The sequence below is a fragment of the Pelobates fuscus genome, chromosome 2, assembly GCF_036172605.1.
Source record: "Pelobates fuscus isolate aPelFus1 chromosome 2, aPelFus1.pri, whole genome shotgun sequence".
In the NCBI taxonomy this organism is placed as follows: Eukaryota; Metazoa; Chordata; class Amphibia; order Anura; family Pelobatidae; genus Pelobates; species Pelobates fuscus.
In genome coordinates, this window is record NC_086318.1 from 251,212,878 (window position 1) to 251,236,805 (window position 23,928).

Below are 23,928 nucleotides of genomic sequence, written 5' to 3' on the forward strand. Positions count from 1 at the left end.
GCCTCGCAACGGACGCGTTTCTCCAACAGTGGCCAAGGGACGGTGCCTACGCATTCCCTCCTTTCGCAATGATAACGAGGGTCCTTCACCGGATCCGTCTACAGGGAGTGAGAATAATTCTCATCACGCCGCTCTGGCAGAGCCAGCCATGGTACCCGGACCTTCTGGAACTTTCAATCGAAGATCCCCTCCTCCTTCCAGATGCCCCAACCATCCTCAGGAGCCCATTGGGCCTACCTCACCCACTAGTCCTGCAGGAACGCTTGCCCCTTGTGGCCTGGACTCTTTCCGGGGCTCCTGGAGAACCGAGGAATTATCGCAGGAAACTAAGGACCTGCTATGGGATAATGGGCACCAGGAACAAGGAGGTGCTACTTATCAGCATGGCATTCCTGGACAAGTTGGTGTGTGGGACGGGACCTCAATCCCTTTACTGCACCTACTCACTCCATCATGAATTTCCTGACCTCACTCTTCACTGCCGGAAAATCATACCGTTCCATCAATGTGGTACGGTCGGCTATCTCAGCGGCTCATACTCCGACTCAGGGGACTCCTGTTGGTAAGGACCCACTCATCTGCAGACTGCTCCATGGCATGCGCCTATGGCGCCCCCCGGAACCCAAATACTCTAGACTTTGGGACGTTGGTGTGGTCCTCCAATTCTTACGAAATTGGCCTCCCAACGAAGAACTGTCACTCCGCCAGCTTACCGCAAAATTCACCCTCCTGCTCTGTCTCGTTTCTTTCCGACGGGTATCGGACGTACGCGCATTTGACGCCAACGCGTTTACCTTCTGTCCGGCGGGTGTCACCTTTCGGATCTCACGTCGCACTAAGTCCAACTCTCACTCGGTTTTCTACCCTTTCTTCCCTTCTGACCCTCAACTCTGCGTGGTCTCAACCCTCCGTCAATACATGGAAGCCACCGTGACGTTGCGGCAGCCTTCCACTCATCAGCTTCTCATCTCTTACGTCCGCCCTTATGGTCTGGTTTCGGTCACTACACTGGCCAGATGGGTTAGATGGCTATTATCCCTTGCCGGTATTGACCAAGCTTTCGGAGCACACTCCGTGCGTGGGGCAGCGGCCTCTTCCGCTTATGCGGCAGGCGCGTCCCTTTCGGACATCTTGCGAGCAGCGGACTGGACCAGAGAATCTACCTTTAGGACATTCTACTTTCGTCTTCTGGATAACCCAGCTTTTTCTTTTCTTTCACAGCGTTGAAATTGCAAAATACGAAGCCTCCTGTCATGTGATAAAATTGAAGATTATGCTAGCTTTAGTGTACAGATAATCTTAATTTTAATAATGACAGGAGGCGAGTATTTTCCCTCCCTGTTCTCTTTCGTTCTTCCCTCCCTTTCATCTTCACCTCTACTTATGACACTTGACTCTCTCATATGGGGGTATAATGCCTGACTCGGTAACACTTGTTTCAATGTCTTATTTTCATTCACTTATGGTTATATATATATACTGTTTCGGGTGGGATACTTATTTAACACCATTAGGGGAGGACGTTTAGTTTAGTTTATTCACATTTTATTAGTCAATATTGAGTTGAATTAAGGGACAGACACTCATTGTTTGTAGACAATCATTTCTGGACTCTAACGCACCTTATACTCTCGTTTCAGCTTAAACAGAGGTTACACGGAATCATCAAAGTCTCCATACAAGATGTCTTCATCATCGCATCAGGAGATTTATCATCAGGTCTAGGGAGACCATCGTTTGAAAATGGGATGCCTTCATCTGCATTCTACCTGTTCCGGTTCAATTTATTCTGATTGAGTTTCCAGTTTCTTATTTTATGGACTTTTCTAAAAAATAAGTTATTTCTTAATAATTGTTATTTCTACATTATTACCTTGTGATGTCGCAAGTTTAAAGAGGAAATTATGTCATAGGTCACACCTCTTATACCCTATGCCAGGGGTAGGCAACCTACGGCACTAGTGCCATGCACGGCACTCGAGGTGTCTTTGCACGGCACTCAAGGCTGCTAGAGCCAAACGCACTCTGGGCTATTAGGAGTCCCAGTAAAACTTCAGATATCTGCTAATACGAAGAGGTGGTGAAGGACAATCCTCAATTTATGCATTGCAGCACATAGAGGAAGTGATCTCAGATCACTTCCTCCCAGCACTTGTGAATGGGAATCCACACTGTAGTAGAGCAGCCTTCGACAGCTATCCCAGCTCCTCTCCTTAACCTGTACCTGGCCAGCCTGGTCCCCACTGGAACCCAGGGAACCCACCCACACAGAAATGCAGAATAACCCTCCCCTCATACAAATAATATGAAAAGCCCACACACACAACACACAATGCCCACAAACGCAACACCACTAACAATCCACATACATGCACACAACCCCACATGCAGCCTCTCACATACAATACCCCAAACAGCCCCCACACACTACCAAACACACAATGTGACATATCCATCCACACACAATTCCACAAGCAGCCCTCATACACAGCCCACATTCATAGGTATCATACACGATACCATAAACTACAAACGAACATATACAATATAATAGCTCATATACGCACAAATACAACGATACAAAGCAATTACAGTCAAAATAACACAAGCAGAATATGGCAGCATACACACCTCAATTTAAAAAAAATAGGATCGGCACTCTACGGGACATCACAATCCTATATCGGCACAGTGCTGCTAAAAGGTTGCCTACCCCTGCCCTATGCTATATTATGATTGGTTAAAAGTTATGTCACTCTTTTCTTTGCTGCTATGGAGTTAGTAAAGAAAGATTATGCAAAATACTCGCCTCCTGTCATTATTAAAATTAAGATTATCTGTACACTAAAGCTAGCATAATCTTCAATTGATAGCTGTGCTGCAAAGTGTCCATGGAAATTTTTTTCAAATGTTGCCAACTATTTTATTGCAATCACCAACAGGAAGGCTGAACTAAGTAGCTAACTTTATTATTAGACAACAACAAAAAAATAAAACAGAAAAAGGAAATATATCTATATATACGGGATCTCTCCTCCTTCCTTTATTTCTTTTTCTTTTCCATCAAACAGTAAATAGAAAATAACAGAACTTAGCTTGCCAAAGTTCAATACCAGCCACTCTAAACGCCACGCTTTTTCCTGTCCCTGCTTTCATATTGCACGCCTGTGGTTGTGCGGGAAAACCGAGGGACGCACATAAAACCCACCAACGCCACCCATGAAAGCTGGAATCATCCACTAGTGGGCGGTAGGAACCAGGTTGACTACATTGAGCTTACATTTTTCACTAAAAACAGATCATTATAACAAATTGAATAAGGGAACACAGAAATGTTACTTTTTTTTAAAGCAGTAAAAACACACAATATATTATTCATTTTAGAGATCTTATTAGCCATCTCTATTTCTGTTTACTAAATTGTCCTTCAAAATTATTATATTTACAGGCACACAAGTCAAACTGCAGAGAATATTAAATTTTCATATACAACTTCTGTTCTACAATAATTTATACTAACTTTTTCCTGATAGAGTTTGTGTAGCCAAGAGGCACATTCTTGCTCATCTTCTGGGATTTCTTCTAATGGAATTCGCCTGGAGCATGTCAAAGAAGCAAGTAAAAGATGTGCAATAAATAATTAGGATAATAGATAGTAAATAATTATTTAATATTAGAACAGGCTTTTAACAATGATTATTACTTGTGGGAAGCAATAAATAGATATGGGATCATAACAGCGGTTTGCAAAGAGCTGGATTTTATAATCATATACTGGTGCTTTCTGTAAAGCCTACTGTAGTACTGCATGGCAGTAGTTATATAGAAATCTTATTTATATTAAAACATTTTCTTCTAGACCATTACTGAAGTTTGGAAAGGTAAAGGCTAAAAGATGGAAAGTCTTGAGGGAACAAGGGTATTCTGAAGATAGACAAGAAAGAAGTCAATGGACAAGAAAGATGTAGCTACAGTTAAAGGAACACCATAGCTTTAGGAATACAAACCTGTATTCATAATACTATAGTGCTCTATTTTCAGGTTTGTTTTAGGTTCTCTTGACACCCAACAAAAAAACAGGTTTTTACTTACATTTACGCCAGGTGATCCGCCTCCTGTGACATCATCCTGCTTTCTCGGCAGTCGCTTATCCGGCAGTTTCTCGTTGTCCAGGAAATTGATGCGTATGTGCAGCAAGAACTTTGAATTCAATGCTTTTCTATGAGCTTCCACATCACATTACAGAGTTTTACTCTGTCAATGCAGTGGAAGTGCCACTATCTCAGCCACTAAAAGTTGATTTAACCCTGCTATGTAAACGTTGCAGTTTCTAAAGGAAAAAAAAAACTGCAATGTTTTACACCCAGGGTTATAAATAAAAGACCACTGCACTCAGACAACTTTATTGAGATGAGTGGTCTTTTAATACAACAAGTAGCATTTGTTATTGATATTCATATATATATATATATAGTCATGAGAAAAAGAAAGTACACCCTCTTTGAATTCTCCTTAGCAGGTCTTAACATTAGGTAAATACAACCTCATATGTACAACACATGACATAACGTGTCATGAGGTATTTAACCCCTTAAGGACGCAGCTTCAAAAACTGGACTTACCCTTAAGGACACAAGCATTTTTTGCATTTTTTGCTGTTTGTGTTCAACCTCTGTTTGCATTTTTCTTATTTATTACACCAACACATGTTATATATCGTTTTTTAAAGGACAAAAAGGGCTTTAATCTTATGTGACATATACATATATAAATTCTTATTTATTATTAAAAAAATCCAAAAAAATAAAAAAAAAATGAAATTAATTTTTTTTTTCACAGTTTAGGCAATAATAACGTGTGTATAATAAGTGCAGCTTAAGGAAAGTAATTTAAAAAATATTCAATTAGTTGTTCTGATTTTCAGAGTACATAATATGTCTAGGATTTCAGCTTATTTTGAAAGTTACAGGTCACAAAATACAAGGAGTAAAAACTTTTTTTAATGTGGAGCAATTTTAGAATTTGGCATGTTTGTCTTGCCATCACAGAAAGCAAAATTGCTGCACAAAAGTATATATTTATATAAAGCACACATCACAGGCTATTTACCAAAGGGTATTCTGACACTTTTTACGTAGCCATTTCGCCGCCAATCTCTGCTAAATCGTGTAGTAAAATTGTGTTTTTTTTCAGATTTCGAACATACACACATAAAACAAGGATTTTTTATGTGTATTTCATAAAGTTGATATATACTACTGCTGTAGAAAACCCCATATTGTTTTCAGCCATATTAACAGAGTAAAATGATACCCCCAATCTATGTCCTTGCCACTATCCTGTGAAGTTGTAGTGCCATAAAAGAGACCTGACCATTTCAGTTTTCACAGTGATAATTTTGATAGATGAATTTGATGGAGCAAGTCTCATTTTGTGGCATTGTAGCAGTTTAACTGTTGAATTTATCCCTCAATGACCTACCATTGGTAAAAGTAGACACTACAGTGTATCTCATATGGTATATATTGTGCCTTAGCGTGATGCCATTTTTTCACCAGTTTATGTCAAACTTTGTGGTAAAATAATTTTTTTTGCATTTTTTACATACACATTACATTTTTGGGGGTCATTTTTCAAGTCTCGTATGTGCCACTGTGATCAAAACCCCATAATTATGCTCAGCAAACTCTTCTGAATAAAACAATACCCCCAATGTATGTCTTTGACACTATCCTAGGAAGCTACAGTGCCTTAAACGAGTCCTGACCATTACAGTTTTTACAATTAGAATTTAGATAAATGGATTTGGTGTGTCTATATCACATTTTAGGGCATTGTAGCAGTTTGACCGTTAAAATTACTCCATAAATGCATACCATTTGTGAAAGTAGACACCACGGGCTATGTCATATGGTATATTTTGAGCTTTATTATACAGTTACGTTAGCACCAATTACTTTCAAATTTTATCATATTGTTTTATTTTTGCATTTTTATACACACATGTTGTATTTTAGTAGTTAATTTTGGAAACTTGATATATGTTACTGTAAATTAAATCACAAAATTATTCTCAGCTATATTTCCTGAGTCCAAAATTACCCCCTTTGTACACCTTAGCCAGGTTTTTGTGAAAAAATACAGGGCTAAAATCATACCCGGCCCATTACAGGTTTTTTTAAATGGCAAATTGACGAATGGTCATTGTTTCATTTTGGGGCATTTTAGTCGCTCATATATTTAAATAACGCCACCAATGCATACCATTTACAAAAGTGGACAACATGGGGACCCTCATATAAAATATTATAAGCTTTATTGAAGTGACATTTTGTTACCATTTTGTTTCAAAGTTTGTGGTATTCATTTTTATTTTAATTTTTTTTACATACACATAGTATTTCTGATGATTATTTTTTAAATATCCTGTTTCCCACTGTCATAAAATTATCTTAGCTGTACTCAGCAACATCTTCTCAGTACAAATATACGCTTCGGAAAGTAGCGATCTTAATATTAATCTAAATCTCTAATCCCAAACCAAGCCCTAATTCTAAACCAAATCCTAATCCTAAATCTAACCCTCAATCTAATAATAAACCATTACCACAATCCTAACCCATAACGTAATCCAATGTGTAACCCTAATTATAACCTTAATCCAAATCTCAATCCTACCTTTAGCAATAGTGTTAAAATGTTTCCCCCTGCTGGTGTCAGCCGAGGAATTCCCTTGCTATATTCAGCAAGGGATGCCCGTGCTGACCCTAATCCTAATCTGAACCATAATCTGAATACTAATCTGAAACATAATCCCAATACTACAATTAATTATAAACCTAATCTCAAACATAAACTTAATAATAAACCCAGTAATAAACCTGATAATAAATCTAGTATTATGCTAAACCGAATAATAATCCTTAATTGTAATCCATAATTTAATTTAATCTTAATCCCAAAGGTTTCCCTCTACTAATATCAGTGCTGATATTAGTAAAGGGATTTTAAACTAAAACACAGTGGTATGTTGCTGCCATCTACTGGCTATTTTCAGTATTGCAGTCTCCCATCTGTTACATTGAAGACATTATTCCCAATGCAATGCGATCTGTGCTGGGCAACTAAAAATGCCCAGCACTGATCAGAATGGCATTTGGGCATAGAGGGTGATCCTCCAGGGTTTGTTCAGACCCTGGGGGTCTCCCAAGCACCAGATCACTTGAGAGAATGACTGTAGCTGAGCTTGATCGCTCAGCTGCAGTGTTCTTTGTGGATTTAAATGGCTACATACAGTGCTAACTTTCAGCACTGCATGCAGCTCATCAAAAAGTCTGGGGCTACTAAAAATGGCCCCAACTGACAGAGGGGACACCCAGGTTTCTAATGATACCTGGGTTTCCTAGTGTGAGCAGGGATTTAGCCCTGCTCACACTACATTGCTGTCTATGGGGATTTAAATCCCCGTTAAAAGAGCTGCTTGCCGACCTCACTTTGAGCTCTGCATGCAGGGCCGGATTAAGCGCACACTGGGCCTGGTGCTGACAATTATGATGGGCCTAATTACGGAATCTTATCGACCAAAAACATTAAAACAATCATACCTCCCAAGCGTCATGTATCTGATGGAGATGGTGCTGGAGGGAAACTCATAGGATGCAGCTATAAGAAAACACATACTCTATGCTAATATCGCTCTAATTTATATCTTTCAATTAAATCCATAACCCTTAACAGCAGTGTCCAGTGAAGCAGGCAGTCAATGGGCGGGATAAAAGGGTGGCCACCGGTGCGAATCACGTGACCAGACCTGCCAAAAGGGGAGAACATGCCCAAAAAGGGGGCATGTCTGTCCAAAGAATTTGAAGGACAGCCTGGCATGAATGCATGTCAGGCTGCCCGCCAATCATGCAGGCTGTCCAACTAAGGGCATACTATGCAGCACCATGAGCTTGACATAAATGCGTCTAATGATGCACTCACTCAATGCTTTCTAAGGACTGTCTCCTAGCACTCACTGGTCCACTTGTCTCCTTACCTTCTTACTAGCAGGCAGAAGTTCCTGGTATATAGTCTGAGACAGATAAAGGGTGTATGTAGTGAGTGTAGATGAATGGGGACATGCCACAGTGTTAGAGAGACCAACGTCTGCATTACCTAAACTAATTTTATTGTCAGCCAGTCCACACAAGTTTTGTTCCCATACATCCCTCTTAAGCTTCCAAACTTAAAGGGACACTATAGTCAGCAGAACAACTACAGCTTATTGTATTTGTTCTGGTTAGTAGAATCATTCCATTCAGGCCTTTTGCAGTAAACACTGTCTTTTCAGAGAAAATAACTCCACTGGCCACTCCTTAGATGGCTGCTAGAGGTGCTTCCTGGGGCAGTACTGCCTAGTGTGCAGCACTGCTATTCAGTGTCTCCACCCTCGGCATGCAGACACTGAACTTTCCTCATAGAGATGCATTGATTCAATTTATCTTTATGTGGAGATGCTGATTGGCCAGGGCTATGACTTTTGCTGGCTCTGCCCCGATCTGCCTAGTTGACAGTCTCAGACAATCCTATGGGGAAGTATTGTAATTTGCTCAGACCACCACTTCTGATGATGTCAGCAGACAGTCAGTTCAGAGGCAGAGCCAGCAGCTGCAGACTTGAATACAAGTTATATTTTACTATACTTAGGGAGGCAAGAAGGGGGCAGGGTGGTGGTTTTAACATAATAGGGTCAGAAATACATGATTGTGTTCCTGACCCTATAGTGCTACTTTAAGCAAGAGTATGTGAAGAATAGTTAAGGTTGCCACCTTTCTTGGAACAAAATACTAGCCTTAATCCTTTGTATAATCACAAGGAGTGACATCAGAGTGACATCTGTAAAATCACCAACAAACTACTCACAGTTTGATTCTGCTGTATAGATGGATTGCTCCCAGTGTCTCAGTCTCGCAAGTCACCCAGTGTCTCAGTGTCGCTATGTATCACAGTGTCAGTGTCCCCATGTTGCCCAGTCCCGTAGTCTCCCAGTGTCTCAGTGTCCCCATTTCTCCCAGTGTCTCAGTGTGTCCCCATGTCACTAGGACACTGAGTGACATGGGGACACTGAGACCTGGGGGCACAGAGACCCGGGGACACTGGGAGACATGGGGACACAGACATTTAGGGAAACTGGGAGAAATGGGGACACAGACACTAGGGACACAGACACTGGGAGACATGGGGACATTGAAACATTTGGGGACACTAAGACACTAGGGACACAGAGACATGGGAACACAGACACTGGGAGACTATGGGACACTGGGAGACTAGGGGACACTGGGAGACTAGGGGACACTGGCTGGGAGACAGACACTTGGGGACACTGGGAGACATGGGGACAGTTGTGGACATAGACATGGTGACACAAGGCACACAGAGACATGGGACACAGACACTGGGAGACTTGGGGACACAGACACTAGCGACACTGGATGGGGGACACTGGGAGAAACAGCGTCCCCATGTGTCTCAGCATCCCCATGTGTCTCAGTGTCCCCAAGTGTCTCAGTGTCTGTGTCCCCATGTGTCCTAGTGTCTGTGCCCCCATGTGTCTCAGTGTCCCCATATGTTCCCTAGTGTCTCAGTGTCCACATGTGTCCCCTAGTGTCTCAGTGTCCACATGTGTCCCCTAGTGTCTCAGTGTCCACATGTGTCCCCTAGTGTCCCCATGTGTCCCTGCTGCCTTTCCCCCCCATCCCTCACTTATCTGAGCTGTCGAGCTGATGTCTGGACTCTGTGCTGTGTTGCTGGTCCCCACGGGTCAGTGAGTAGTACAGAGAAGCAGGGATATGCATAGACATAAAATACTAGACGCCGCATTGACTTGGATCGGTCACAGTGTGATCTGCAGCATAGACATGTCTATGATCTGCAGAGCAAGGTCCTCAAAGTAAACATGGTTAGTCTTAAAATCCACCTGGAGGGTGTATAGATCCAGTAGCATGATGTTTAATCCTGGGATATTAAATAAAATTAACTGACATTTGCTGCTTTAAGACCTCTGTGGTTATTTACGTTATCGACTAAGTTTACTCAATACATTGAAATTATTTGAATTTCCTGATTGAAACTATGCGTTGCATTCGGATTTAGGTTTGCTAAAATTATACGTTTAGTGAACTAATCCCACAATCTATCATCTTAATATACATGTTTTAAACTGGGACTGGATCTTTGTCTGATTTGTAATGTATTTACTTTTCACCTATTTTTAACTAATATGGATTTTGGAACTGTGCAAAATGAAATGTAGATATTTACAACTCTTTATTATTGTCAGCTCTGTCTTTTGCCCTTTGAAGTCCGCATGGAGATAGCATAAAGAGAATAGCAGAACAAACAATCACATCACTATTTACTAAAGTGAGATTTGTCACTAAGGCAAAGTAAATTAAAAAAAATTAGGGACAGAAGTCCTAATATATAGACATATAATACCACACCGGGTGACCGGCCCAAAATGGCGCCCGCATTTCATGGCCCCCCGAGGTCAATGCGGCGTCTAGGTATTATATGTCTATGGGGATATGCTGTAACTTCCTATCCCTGCCTCCCTCCACACACAGTGACCTCTACTGGCCGGTGCTGGTATTGCAGAGTAATCTCTACTTATTCTGAGAAAAATACCTGCATTTGTATTGCCAGTATTACTGCAATACCGGCACGGCCAGGCAGTCTCAAATACCGTCTGTGCCAGTAAAATACCAGGCAGGTGGCAAACCTAAGAGTAGTGTGTGTGTAAAAAAAAAAAAAAAATGTAAAAAAATTTTTTTTTTTTTTTTTTTTTCAATGGGCCTATTCCATGGGCCTGGGCCTGGAGCTGCAGCTCCATCAGCCCCTATGTTAATCCGGCCCTGTCTGCATGCAGCTCATCAAAAAACCTGGGGCCACTAAAAATGGGCCCAGCTGACAGAGGGGACACCCAGGTTTCTAATGATACCTGGGTTTCCTAGTGTGAGCAGGGATTTAACCCTGCTCACACTGCATTGTGCTCTATGGGGATTTAAATCCCCATTTAAACAGCTGCATGCCGATCTCACTTTGAGCTCTGCATGCAGCTCATCAAAAAACCTGGGGCCACTAAAAATGGTCCCAACTGACAGAGGGGACCCCCAGGTTTCTAATGATACCTGGGTTTCCTAGTGTGAGCAGGGATTTAACCCTGCTCACACTGCATTGTTCTCTATGGGGATTTAAATCCCCATTTAAACAGCTGCATGCCGATCTCACTTTGAGCTCTGCCTGCAGCTCAGCTGTCAGTCTGTGGACATTAAAAATGACCCCAACTGACAGAGGGGAGACCCAGGTTTCTAATGATACCTGGGTTTCCTGGTGTGAGCAGGGATTTAACCCTGCTTACACCACAATCTAGATATAGGCATTCAAATGCCTATTTAAGCAGATACATGCCGCGCTGACTTCCAGCACTGCATGTAACTCATCAAAAAGGCTGGGGTCACTAAAAATTTCCCCAGCTGATAGAGGGGAGCCCCAGGTTTCCATTGATACCTGGAACTCCCTTGTGTTAGCAGGGATTTAACCCTGATCACACCAAATTGTAATAGTGGGGATTTAAATCCCCATTTAAATGCTTGTTTGCAGCGCTCACTTTGAGCTCTGCAAACAGAGCATCAGTCAGTCTGGGGACACTAATTCTGGCCCGAGGTGAGAGAGGGGAGCCCCAGGAATCAAATGATACCTAGGGCTCATAGCTGCCAGCAAGGTAATAGACCCTGCTGGAAAAATACTGCATGACGGAAATGTTCCGTCATGCGTCCTTAAGGGTAGGACCAGCATGACGGAAAATTTCCGTCATGCGTCCTTAAGGGGTTAACAAAATAAAGCCAAACTGGGAAGCCATGTGTGAAGTGCTTATGATTTAATAGCTTGTAGAACCAACTCTAGTAGCAACAACTATAAGTAATAATTTTCTGTATGACCATCAGTCTACCACATCATTGTGGAGGAATTTTGTATTACTCTTCTTTACAACATTGCTTCAGTTCATTGAGGTGCAGCCACAGCATTTCAATCAGGTTGAGGTCTGGGCTTTGACTGGACAATTGCAATACATTGATCCTCCATTCTGTTGTATATTTACTGGTGTGTTTGGGATCATTGTTCTGTTGCATGACCCAATTTAGCCAATCTTTAGCTGTCGGACAGATGGGGGAGAGGAGTCTATGCATAGTTTCTAAAGTCCCCAGACAGTGACAGTTCTTCTTTGAAAGGGGTTGATTCTGCTTGGGCAGATGGCTCACAACCACAATTCTCTCCAGTATCTGGAGCTGACCAGGCTGCCATATTTGAGTATGATGAGTATGTATAATGATGTGGAGGTGATTGCAAGTTGCTCTGTGCTGAGATAAGGCATTGTTTTCAATAGAGTCATGGGAAAGAGAACAAGTAAGTCAAACATGCACATATTTCTGTGCATAATCACTCATTTTACACAAGTCATACTGATGGAGGACGCAGGGACATATGATCTCACACTTTCAAACTCCAGCTACCTCTGTCTATCAAAACCATATATTGTATGCATAATGAGAGTAGGATCATTCACATGGAGATCTATGATTTAGTTGCCAACTATTCCCTGAGTGGGTGGCTATTTCCACTTTGTGGGAACACTCATGGCTATGGTTGATGCCATCCTTCAAGTTCTACATTTGTCATTTGAAAGTAGAGCAATGCAGTAAGTGGAAATGGGCTGGGTATTCAGTTACAGCAACAATTTATTTTTTTTGTTTGTTTTTCAAGCGTCCGTCATAAAAGCCCTTCCCGGAGAGCAAGTTACATAGCTACAAGGGCTGCAAAGAAACATGCATCCATGTTCAGCCTACCTCACCACTATTTTTGCTGCTGATCCAAAAGAAGGCAAAAATACATGCTTTCCAATTTTGCAACAAAGTAGGGAAAAATTGTAGATTATGTTAGCTTTAGTGTACCTATAATCTTAATTTTATTAATGACAGGAGGCGAGTATTTGCTTAAGTCTCTCTTTACTAGAATTCCACAGCAGCACAGAAAAAACAACCAATCAGAAAAAAGTTAGGTACCATAAAACTCCCCATGCATCATTTCCTCTTTCAAGCTGCGACAAAAACAGAATAAAAGGCAGAGAACATCATGGGGAAGAAACGAAGTCCTAGATACGATGAATATAACGACGTCCACCATCCGAGAGTAACCGTCAAACTAGATAGTGCTGATGGACTGTAAACTGAAACGAGAGAAAAACAGAATCAAACAGGTTGATTATCCAATGAAATGTACTCTGAATGTACCCAATGTAGCAACCAAAATTAACCTTAATATGTAGATATCCCAACTCTACGTATGAAAATAAACATAGATATACGAACAGACGACAGGTAGCAGAGACAACAAACAAAGTTGCATACGTACCTGATTAATCCAATTTTTTTAACATAAAACAAGGGTGGGAAAAGAATGGGTGGGAAATACTCGCCTCCTGTCATTAATAAAATTAAGATTATAGGTACACTAAAGCTAGCATTATCTACAATTTTATAACATGACAGGAGGCTTCGTATTTGCTGTTTTAACGCTCAGTCAACAAATCCAACGCTGTTTGTTTCGCTGGTACCTATACTCGGGGTTACCCGAGCAATCCCAAATGGACTTTCCAACTGCGATAGATGACAATGCAGCGACCGATGGGAATGCCAGTTGATTAAGTATCCCAAAAAACTGAAAAACATCCTCTGCTGATAGATCCAATGTACGTGGGGTCGCGACCTGTTACCTACCAGCTGGTCCACTGAGCTGGCAAACTGACCTTTTAGCCATTTCCTTGCAGTCATAAAATTTCGAAGGTCATTTGCGGACTTAGAGCCGCGATAAGACACTGCCACCATGTCTCAACTCTTGATGTATAAGGTTGCTCCACCGATCGTGCCAGGGTCACCTGGCAATGTGGCCTTGCAGGCAGATCTTCAATCTCAAGTAATGCGTCTAAGACCACCACCCAATCGCAATAGAACCGAGTAGGACCTGTCATTCCCTCCTGGCCTACTCGGTGAGATGTCTCCTCCGATAATAAATTATAATGTAGGCAAGAGTGTGATCAAACTAGCCGTATCCCAAGTGATTACACAGGTCACTTGGAATATTGGAATCTTCGGACGCGGTAGCTGCAAGACTCCAAACGGGACGTCCATTCAGGGATCCGAACTGAACTTGTGTGGAGGAACGGTGGTCGACTATTCTGGGAGTAGCGAATCCCAGGAATAATCAAAGTGATGGGCAGTGCCAAACCGGAGTGCAGATTTCTAACCAGATATGTCCTTGTCTAAGAGTGAAAGGTGTCTGAGTAGGAGTCGGGGAACACCAGGTACCCCCATAAAGTCTTGTAGGTCTCCATGACGGTAATTGAAAAGTAGGTTAGTGCAAATCCAGAACCGAATGGCTCCCGTGAGGGATAAATAGAGTATAGACGGAGGACCCCCATCTCCGAACCCTGATCACCAGGTATGCCTTCCGAGGAGATGGGGTAATCCTGTCATCTCATCCCAAGATCGTAATGGCCGGAGTACTCAATACAACCGGGGTAACCGGTCCTGACATGTGATCCATGCGAACGATTTACCTTCAGACCAGGTAAAACGCCTTCCTTAATCTTGTTACTCGAGCAGGGCAGTGCCCGTTCGCTCTATGAAGGTCTCCGTATATCCTGTGACCTAAATATGGGAGAAACTGTCTGCGCAGTTTTCCACAATGGTCTGGATATCCAAAAACAGAAAGCAATCCTCTGTTTGTATGGTGCAGAATATACCAAAATCTGCACTCCCGTAATACCTGAGGACCATCCGTTAGCTATATCATCACCAGGAGTGTGTGTAAATAAGTGGGAGACTCCCCCCGTTATACCTCAGTGAGAATGTCTCGCGTGGGTTAGAGCGGTCTGGATCCAGTAGATCCATAACAGGAAATAGAATAGAGGGATCCAGTCTAAAATGTATATCTTGTATGACTAGGCAGTCCTCTATAACGAAATCAGTAGTACGGACGTCAGATCCAATTGAATGCAGGAGGGGCGCCCCTCTATGTAGTCATCGATGTCTCGCACAGGTACAAGCCTGTTTGATGAGCAAATGGCCGGCCCCGTACAGTGTCGAGTGTATGAGAGAGCCGAGATGATGGAGGGTCGCACCCTCCTGTGTTCCAAACTAGAGTCCCTAGAGACTCAGGGTGACCAATTGTAGAGTACACCGAATACCAATATCAGTATAAGGCTGATGGCAATCTACGGAAAAAAACAACAATGAAAAAGAAAACTACCAACTGACCGCCCGGATCCCGTGCGCGCACGCGCGGGGTCCAGGACTACCGTTGGTAGCCTGAGGAAAGCTGGAGACGTTCTCCGCAATCCACAAGCGCCCGGGAGGTCGGGGGAGGTCAAGTCAGGCCTCTCGACGACCCGAGCGAAAGGAAACAAGAGAAAGATACATAAATTCTAGATCAGATAGAAGGCAAATAGCAGGCCGGAAGGTAAGACAGGTAAGCCCCACTGAACAGAGCCAGGAGCTAACCTAACGTGGGAAATAACTACCGATACCTCTAAGGATACCGGTAAGCAGATACAGAGGTAGATGTAAAAGACAAGGAAAAACACCGCGTTCTCCTTAGGTGTCTAAGCACCGATCCTTGCCTGTGCGAAGTTTTCCTTGGAGATGTATGACCGGGGTCCTTATAAAAAACCCTGCCCTTCAGGCATGAGGTTTAGGGCCTTCACCCTACCCACCATATTCAGATGGCCGTATACTGGTGTCCTCTTGGATAGTATGGCAATGGTGCCTGTCTGGACACCTGCCTATTTCCATGTCACTGGCGGGCACCGGCATTTCCTCAGTGATATTCCCCCAGGCCTGTGGCCTAGAAGGGGTTCGGCACCAATAGAGCAGGCCCGTCAGAAGGGCACAGGCCCAGCAGGCCAAACGAATGGGCACAGGATAGTCGGCCAAGCAACTAGGCACGGACATAGCAGGCCATACAGATGGGCACAGACATAGCAGGCCGTCTTAATAGGCACAGACATAGCAGGCCGTCTTAATCGGCACAGACATAGCAGGCCGTCTTAATAGGCACAGACATAGCAGGCCGTTCTTATGGGCACAGACATAGCAGGCCGTTCTTATGGGCACAGACATAGCAGGCCGTTCTTATGGACACAGACATAGCAGGCCGTTCTTATGGGCACAGACATAGCAGGCCGTTCTTATGGACACAGACATAGCAGGCCGTTCTTATGAGCACAGACATAGCAGGCCGTTCTTATGGGCACAGACATAGCAGGCCGTTCTTATGGGCACAGACATAGCAGGCCGTTCTTATGGGCCCAGACATAGCAGGCCGTTCTTATGGGCACAGACATAGCAGGCCAATCAATGGGGCACAGACATAGCAGGCCAATCCTGGGTTGTGTATTATTGTTATATTATGATATTATGATAACATGTTATTCAAAATAGCGCCCTCCGATTCCGTAGCGCGTTACAATGGGTATGGAATGAGTAATGGGGGCCTCCGAGTTTCAGTAGAGGTCCCTAAGAATAGTAGATCCTCAGAGCATCCTGTGACATAGGACCTCTAGACGCCAACCCATTAGGCAGCGTAACCGGGACTGGCGGTCCCTAAATGCCCAGCAGGCAAATAGTGGTATTCCATCCGTATTGGGTATAAGCGGAAGTTGTTCCAGAGGCTATCATGTCCATGAATGTAAGATACACTGAGCAATACTCTCCTTAAACTGGGAATTGGTATGCCCATGTTCACACAGATCTATTGTAAATTTCTTATCATATTATACATTACCATCAGCATACCACCTGAAGGGTATTGTAACCATGGGCACTTCCAGGAGTAGGCCTAACGATAGCCAACTCAATGAATTCCCCCGGGAATCTGATAAAAAAAGTATGGTATCAGCGTAGACTGGTCTCCCTTACCAGTTTGAGTCAGAGCCAGGTCTGTAAGCGAGAAATATATGCCATGGACAGAGAAATCATACCAGAGTAGTCTCATTAGAGACCTCCAGCTGGACAGAAAAAATATATACTGAGAAGGAGATGAATCCTAGAGCTAACTGGCACTGTAAACACCCTGTACAGAGTCTGTGTAACTGAGTTCATATATACCTGTAACTCACAATAACCTGTGATATATCCCATCAGGCACTCACAGAAACCTGTTGATATACACTGACAGTAAAACTCACAGCGATCCGTGACATACACTGTCAGCAAAACTCACATCAATCTGCGATATACACAGTCAACAGAAACACGCAGCAATCCGCGATATACACCGACAACAAACCCACAGTAAACCGTGATACACACTGTCGGTAAAACTCACAGAATCTGTGATATCCACTGTCAGTAAAACTAATATGTGATATACACTGTCAGCAAAACTAATATGTGATATACACTGTCAGTAAAACTAATATGTGATATACACGGTCAGAAAACTAATATGTGATATACACTGTCAGTAAAACTAATATGTGATATACACTGTCAGGAAAACTAATTACGTGATATACACTGTCAGTAAAACTAATATGTGATATACACTGTCAGTAAAACTAATATGTGAGATACACTGTCAGTGAAAACCACAGCAAAACAGAATATTTGCCAATAAAAACTCACAGCAGATAGGATATATATTCCACTAAAAAACTCACAGTTTACTATATATCTGATGTGAAAAATGCCCTAAGACACACAGAATATGTGAGATACACACTGTAAATATATAGTACATAGGAGATAGTACATAGGATATAGGATACAGTACATTGCCTTCCGTTCTTAGCAAAAACTAAAGGCAGTCCGCCGGGGAAAAAGCAGGGCAACAATAGCCGCGATCCGACCACCGTGGGCGGAGGAGGGGCCGCGAGTAGGTGCACTCTCCTCCACCCGGTCGGCCGCCTGCGGCTCTGTGAAGAAGTTGAGCGCGGCGGTCGGCCACGTGGCGGACGGGGTGGCCACGTGGGTGAGCGGAGCGGCCGCCGGGTACTCGCGTCCGACCTCGAGTACCTCGGTTGCCGGAATGGAACTAGGGGAACGGGGAAATCAGGAGGCAGCCAGAGGCTAGTCTCCTGAAACCCCTATACCGCGCAGGCAGCCCGCGGAAAATGGCGGGGCAAAGAGAGTGGGCAGCGAGGGGAGGAAGGGGGGTGGGAAGGCATGGCAAAAAAGAAAAACCCCCAAGAACTCCCCTAAAACTACCACATGAAAGGGAAGGAATCCCTAAGAAGACAGGGGAAGCAAATGCAAGGCAAGAAGTAAATATATATAAGCAGACAATAACACAAAAAAATAACATATAATATATAGAAGTACAGAACACATGGTACTAAATAAAAGGTACAGATAACAAATAAGGAAATATACTAAGATATCAAATATAAATCCTAATAAATCATAATACAACCCAAAGCCACCCACTATAAGCAGGAGGCAGTGGTACTCTGACCTGTACTGATGCGGAGCAGCAAAGAAAGAGGAAATGATGCATGGGGAGGGGAGTTTTATAGTACCTAACTTTTTTCTGATTGGTTGTTTTTTCTGTGCTGCTGTGGAGTTCTAGTAAAGAGAGACTTAAGCAAATACAAAGCCTCCTGTCATGTCATAAAATTCCTTCCTGACCCCAGAATGGCAGTCAAATCTCTCCTTGGAACAAGAAGCTGTTATTCCACATATTAAAAATTAGATCCCAGCATATGATATTTTTGCAAGTACAAGTTACTGTTTAAACACCTAGACTTTGATAAAACCATCTCTTCAAGTAGACAATTTGAGATCCTTATTCTTACAATAAAAAAAACAACAACTTTTGTTAGCCTTACACTAAATCTCCTTTCTTCTAGTCTAAATGTGTGCTATCTATGTAGATTTCCAGACAATTGTTTGTTTTGGCCCGAATATATTTGTATAATTCTATCATATCCCCTCTGAGGCACCATTTTTATAAACTAAACAGATTTAAATTTGTTAACCGTTCTTCATAACTAAAATGTTCCTTCCCTTTTTATTAAAGGGACTCTTTAGTCACCTAAATTACTTTAGCTAAATAAAGCAGTTTTAGTGTATAGATCATTACCCTGCAATTTCACTGCTCAATTCACTGTTATTTAGGAGTTAAATCACGTTGTTTCTGTTTATGCAGCCCTAGCCACACCTCCCCTGGCTATGATTGACAGAGCCTGCATGAAAAAAAAAAACAACTAGTTTCACTTTCAAACAGATGTAATTTACCTTAAATAATTGTATCTCAATCTTTAAATTGATCTTTAATCACATACAGGAGGCTCTTGCAGGGTCTAGCAAGCTATTAACATAGCAGGGGATAAGAAAATCTTAATTAAACAGAACTTGCAATAAAGAAAGCCTAAATAGGGCTCTCTTTACAGGAAGTATTTATGGAAGGCTGTGCAAGTCACATGCAGGGAGGTGTGACTAGGGTTCATAAACAACGGGATTTAACTCCTAAATAGCAGAGGATTGAGCAGTGAGGCTGCAGGGGCATGTTCTATACACCAAAACTGATTCATTAAGCTAAAGTTGTTCAGGTGACTATAGTGTCCCTTTAATTTTGTAGCGTGCCTCTGCACTTTTTCTAGTGCCATAATATCTTTCTTTAGAACAGGTGCCCAGAATTGGACAGCATAGTCAAGGTGTGGTCTTACTATTCATTTAAAAAAAAAAAAAAAAAAAAAAAAAGGGAAAATTATATTTTTATCCTGAGAATGAATGCCCCTTTTTATACATGACAATAGCTAACTGGAATTAGGAACTGCTGATTGAGTTGAAGTATAATTGATATTTAATAATAACATATCTTATGTATTCATTAATTGGATTATAATTACAAAATATTACATTTGTTAAAGGTGCATTTAATAGCATAATTATAACTGCAGACAAACACTTTCTGTGGTCAATTATACATATTTAATTGGGTCATTAACATATCTTAAACTGCTTACCTTACAAATAGATCTGCATGGTACTTCTTCCCATTTAAAACTCCAAGTAAGGTTGGATTTTCATTATCTCGGAAATTTAAGGTTGAGTCATACACAGCAGTAACTGCAAAAACATAAATGAGATAATTTCTGGGAGGATGTCTAGATACAGATAACTAAATATATATTCTAACATTTATCTGAAACATAGAACAATGATGGGTTGACAAACCTTGCTTTAAGACGTTCGCAGGGAGTGTGGAAGATTAGCATTGTGGAAAGTGTCTTCATAGTTACACAGACATTTTTCAGCTGGGTACAATTCAAAACCTCTTTAGGACTATATGAGTGTATATAAAAGGTTATCCTGATGAGCTGTGTGTTAAAAACGTGAGCTGAAGGACTCCTACTTTCTATAATTAAGGATGCAATTTTAAAGGGACCAAAAACATGCTTTACATATTTACCTCATTCAGAAACAATACTGTGGGACCAATGTGAAGTGTTTCTACAAATGTGAGTAGCACAGCCACTCTAGCATTCTTTGGTTACAAATTATTACTAATGATATTCATACAGTTGTAATCACTTCTGTTTCCTCTGGGATATACTAGAGTGGAATTACCTGCCCTGCAAAGGTACAAATCTTGAACATTCTGTTTGACTTTATTCAGTCTGTGTGTATGTATGTATTGCATTTGTTGGAGTTACCAATAAATATAAGCTTAATTTTATCGATAATTGATACAGTTGTTGTGTAGCAAAGGCCCCACTGCACTGCTTTGCCCGGGGGCCATAACGCTGTTAAGATGGCACTGCTTGTGTATGTCAGTGAGCGTGTCTGTAGTGAGCTTGTGTGTGTGTTAGTGAGCTTGTTTGTAGTGAGCTAGTGTGTCAGTGAACTTGTCTGTAGCGAGCTAGTGTCAGTGAGCTTGCCTATAGTGAGCTAGTGTGCCAGTGAGCTTGTATGTAGTGAGCTTGTGTGTGTCAGTGAGCTTGTGTGTGTCAATGAGCCTGTATTTAGTGAACTTGTGTGTGTCAGTGAACTTGTATTAAATGAGCATGTGTGTGTGTCAGTGAGTTTTCCTGTAATAAGCTTGTGTGTGTCACTGAGCTTGTCTGTAGTGAGCCTTGTGTGTCTATACAAATGAGTTTAACAAAAACAGAATACCCTGCACTCAGGTCCTGCACATATGCTCCGATCTTCCACCAAGGGGGTGCTCTGTGTATAGGATGGACACCGCTGTATCCACCAATGTAGTATCAAAGAAGAAAAACACAGGCAGCACTCCAGCATATACAAGGTGAATATATTCGTGGGTTCACTACCTCACCAAAATAAGTGCGACGTTTTGGCTCCTGAGAGCCTTAATCATGCATATAGAAGGTGAATTTATTCGTGGGTTCACCACCTCACCAAAATAAGTGCAATGTTTCGGCTCTTGAGAGCCTTAATCATACATGCAGGAGGCAAAACTTATTTTGGTGAGGTGGTGAACCCACGAATAAATTCACCTTCTATATGCTGTAGTGCTGCCTATACAAATTAGTTTGTCTGTAGTAAGCTTGTGTGTGTCAGAGTTTTGTCTGTCAGTGAGCCTTATTGTGTGTGTCAGTGAACTTGTCTGTCTTTGAGCCTGTGTATCAGTGAGCTTGTGTGCTTACTGTATATTATATATTTATATGTATATGTATTTGACTTATAGTGCTGGTGCGCTTTACCGCCGAATCACCTGCGTGAGCTGCCCAGCTCTGTTACACACGTCTAGGAGCTGCTGTTAACTAATAGTTTAGAGATGGAAACATAGCGTATTATGATCAGCTATCTGTAAAATACTATATTGCTGCTCTCTGTATAATACAGGTCTGTGTGTATAATAACCCTGGACAGTCAGTGCTCCCGGTATAGTGCTGTTCTCTGTATAATACAGGTCTGTTTCTGTAAAATATCCCAGGACAGTTAGTGCTCCCTGTATAGTGCTGCACTCTGTATAATACAGGTCTGTGTGTGTATAATATTCTGGGACAGTCAGTGCTCCCTGTATAGTGCTGCTGTTTGTATAATAAACGTATTATCACAGACTCTAGGAACTAGAAGGATCAGAAGAAGTGGAGTGGTGACTGAAGCCTCAATCTGAGACATTCAACATGTTGAATCGGGGGCATGAAAAGGGGCTTCAATTTTTCTCATTAATTCAATTCTGTAAATTCTCCTTCTATATCTTTCATTTCCTATTTTAAGCTTTTTTAAATTTATTTATATATTCACTCCCCAATATAATTATTTTTGTGAACTAATCTATGTTTACAGCTCTCTGACTGAAGCAATGACAGTGTCACCACTGATACCCAACTCACCAAAAAGTGATAAAATGTACCTGCCTGATATAGGTGCTGTGCTGCGAATGTATTTATTTTTGATTGATACAGAGGTGTTGGGACAGCATTATTACTCCGAACATTTTTTTTACTAATTCAATATCATTTCTAGACTATAGACAACATGCAAATTGTTGCATTGTTATTATTGGTTTATGTCAGTATCTATCATACTGCAACAGAACGCTCAAGGGAAGATTTTATTTAAAAAAAATAAAAAAAATTTTTTTTTTCCTTTAATAGTAAACAAAAGTAGCAACCCTGGTCGTAGTGGAGTTGTTTAAATGTAAATAATATGTTTAGTAAGGAAATGATATCCATAATAAACCAAAATACCCTACCACTGAGGGTCTACAAGTTACAGACCCTCACACCCCAAAGTTTAAATGCAGACTTCGATCGTATGTACACCCTGTTCCAAATTATTATGCAAATTATATTTTTCTCATTTACCTAAATAATTGATGTAAATAACAGTCAGCATAATTCTCATGTTATCAACTATTAAGAGTACAATTCAAATTTTATTGAACAAACCTCCTAATGATAACAGTATTTTTTTTAAACATAAAAAACTTTGAATGCACTGTTCCAAATTATTACGCACAGTAAGTTTCAAAACACTTTATAGGTTGTAAAGAACTGAAAATTGTCATTTGTTGTGTTTACAGAATATTTACTGAAATCAAAAGCTATTTCAATCAAACTTATAACAACATTTTAACTTTTTAAACATTTTAACAGGTCACGTTACATTTTAACATAGGACCCCTTATTTGATAGCAGCTTCACAAGTCTTGCATCCATTGAATTTGCGAGTTTTTGGACAGTTTCTGCTTGAATTTGTTTGCAAGATGTCAGAATAGCCTCCCAGAGCTGCTGTTTGGATTTAAACTGCCTCCCACCCTCATAGATCTTTTGCTTGAGGATGCTCCAAAGGTTCTCATTAGGATTGAGGTCAGAGGAGGATGGAGGCCACACCATGACTTTCTCTCCTTTTATCCCCATAGCAGCCATTGATGCAGAGGTATTCTTTGCAGCATGAGATGGTGCATTGTCATGCATGACAGAAGGAAGAACTATGCTTTCCGTAATAAAATCCTCTTCATGCATGACAATTTTACTGACCCTAAAGGGGCCGACCAGCTCTCTTCCCATAATTCCGGCCAAAAACATGACTCCACCACCGCCTTGCTGACGTCGCAGCCTTGTTGGAACAGGGTGGCCGTCCACCAACCATCCACTACTCCATCCATCTGGACCATCCAGTTGCACGGCACTCATCAGTGAACAGGACTGTTTGAAAATTAGTCTTCATGTATTTTTCTGCCCAATGCAGCCGTTTCTGCTTGAGAGCATTGGTTAGTGGTGGCCGAATAGAAGGTTTAAAGGTTTATGCACAGTTGCAAGACTCTGGAGGACTCTACACCTTGATGTCCGAGGGACTCCAGAGGCACCAGCAGCTTCAAATATCTGTTTGCTGCTATAGTTACATAGTTACA

At 41.7% G+C, this 23,928-nt stretch overlaps 1 protein-coding gene across 1 annotated transcript in view; it reads right to left on the minus strand.

Annotated features, from left to right (window-relative positions):
* AGPAT4 (1-acylglycerol-3-phosphate O-acyltransferase 4) overlaps nucleotides 1–23,928 on the minus strand; it is a 173,650-nt gene that overhangs the window by 17,011 nt on the left and 132,711 nt on the right. The window contains exons 6-7 of the mRNA XM_063441221.1: nucleotides 20,069–20,171; nucleotides 3,521–3,596 (exon numbers count right to left, since the gene is read on the minus strand). Coding sequence (XP_063297291.1) covers nucleotides 3,521–3,596; nucleotides 20,069–20,171 — 179 coding nt within the window. The remainder of the gene's footprint in view (nucleotides 1–3,520; nucleotides 3,597–20,068; nucleotides 20,172–23,928) is intronic.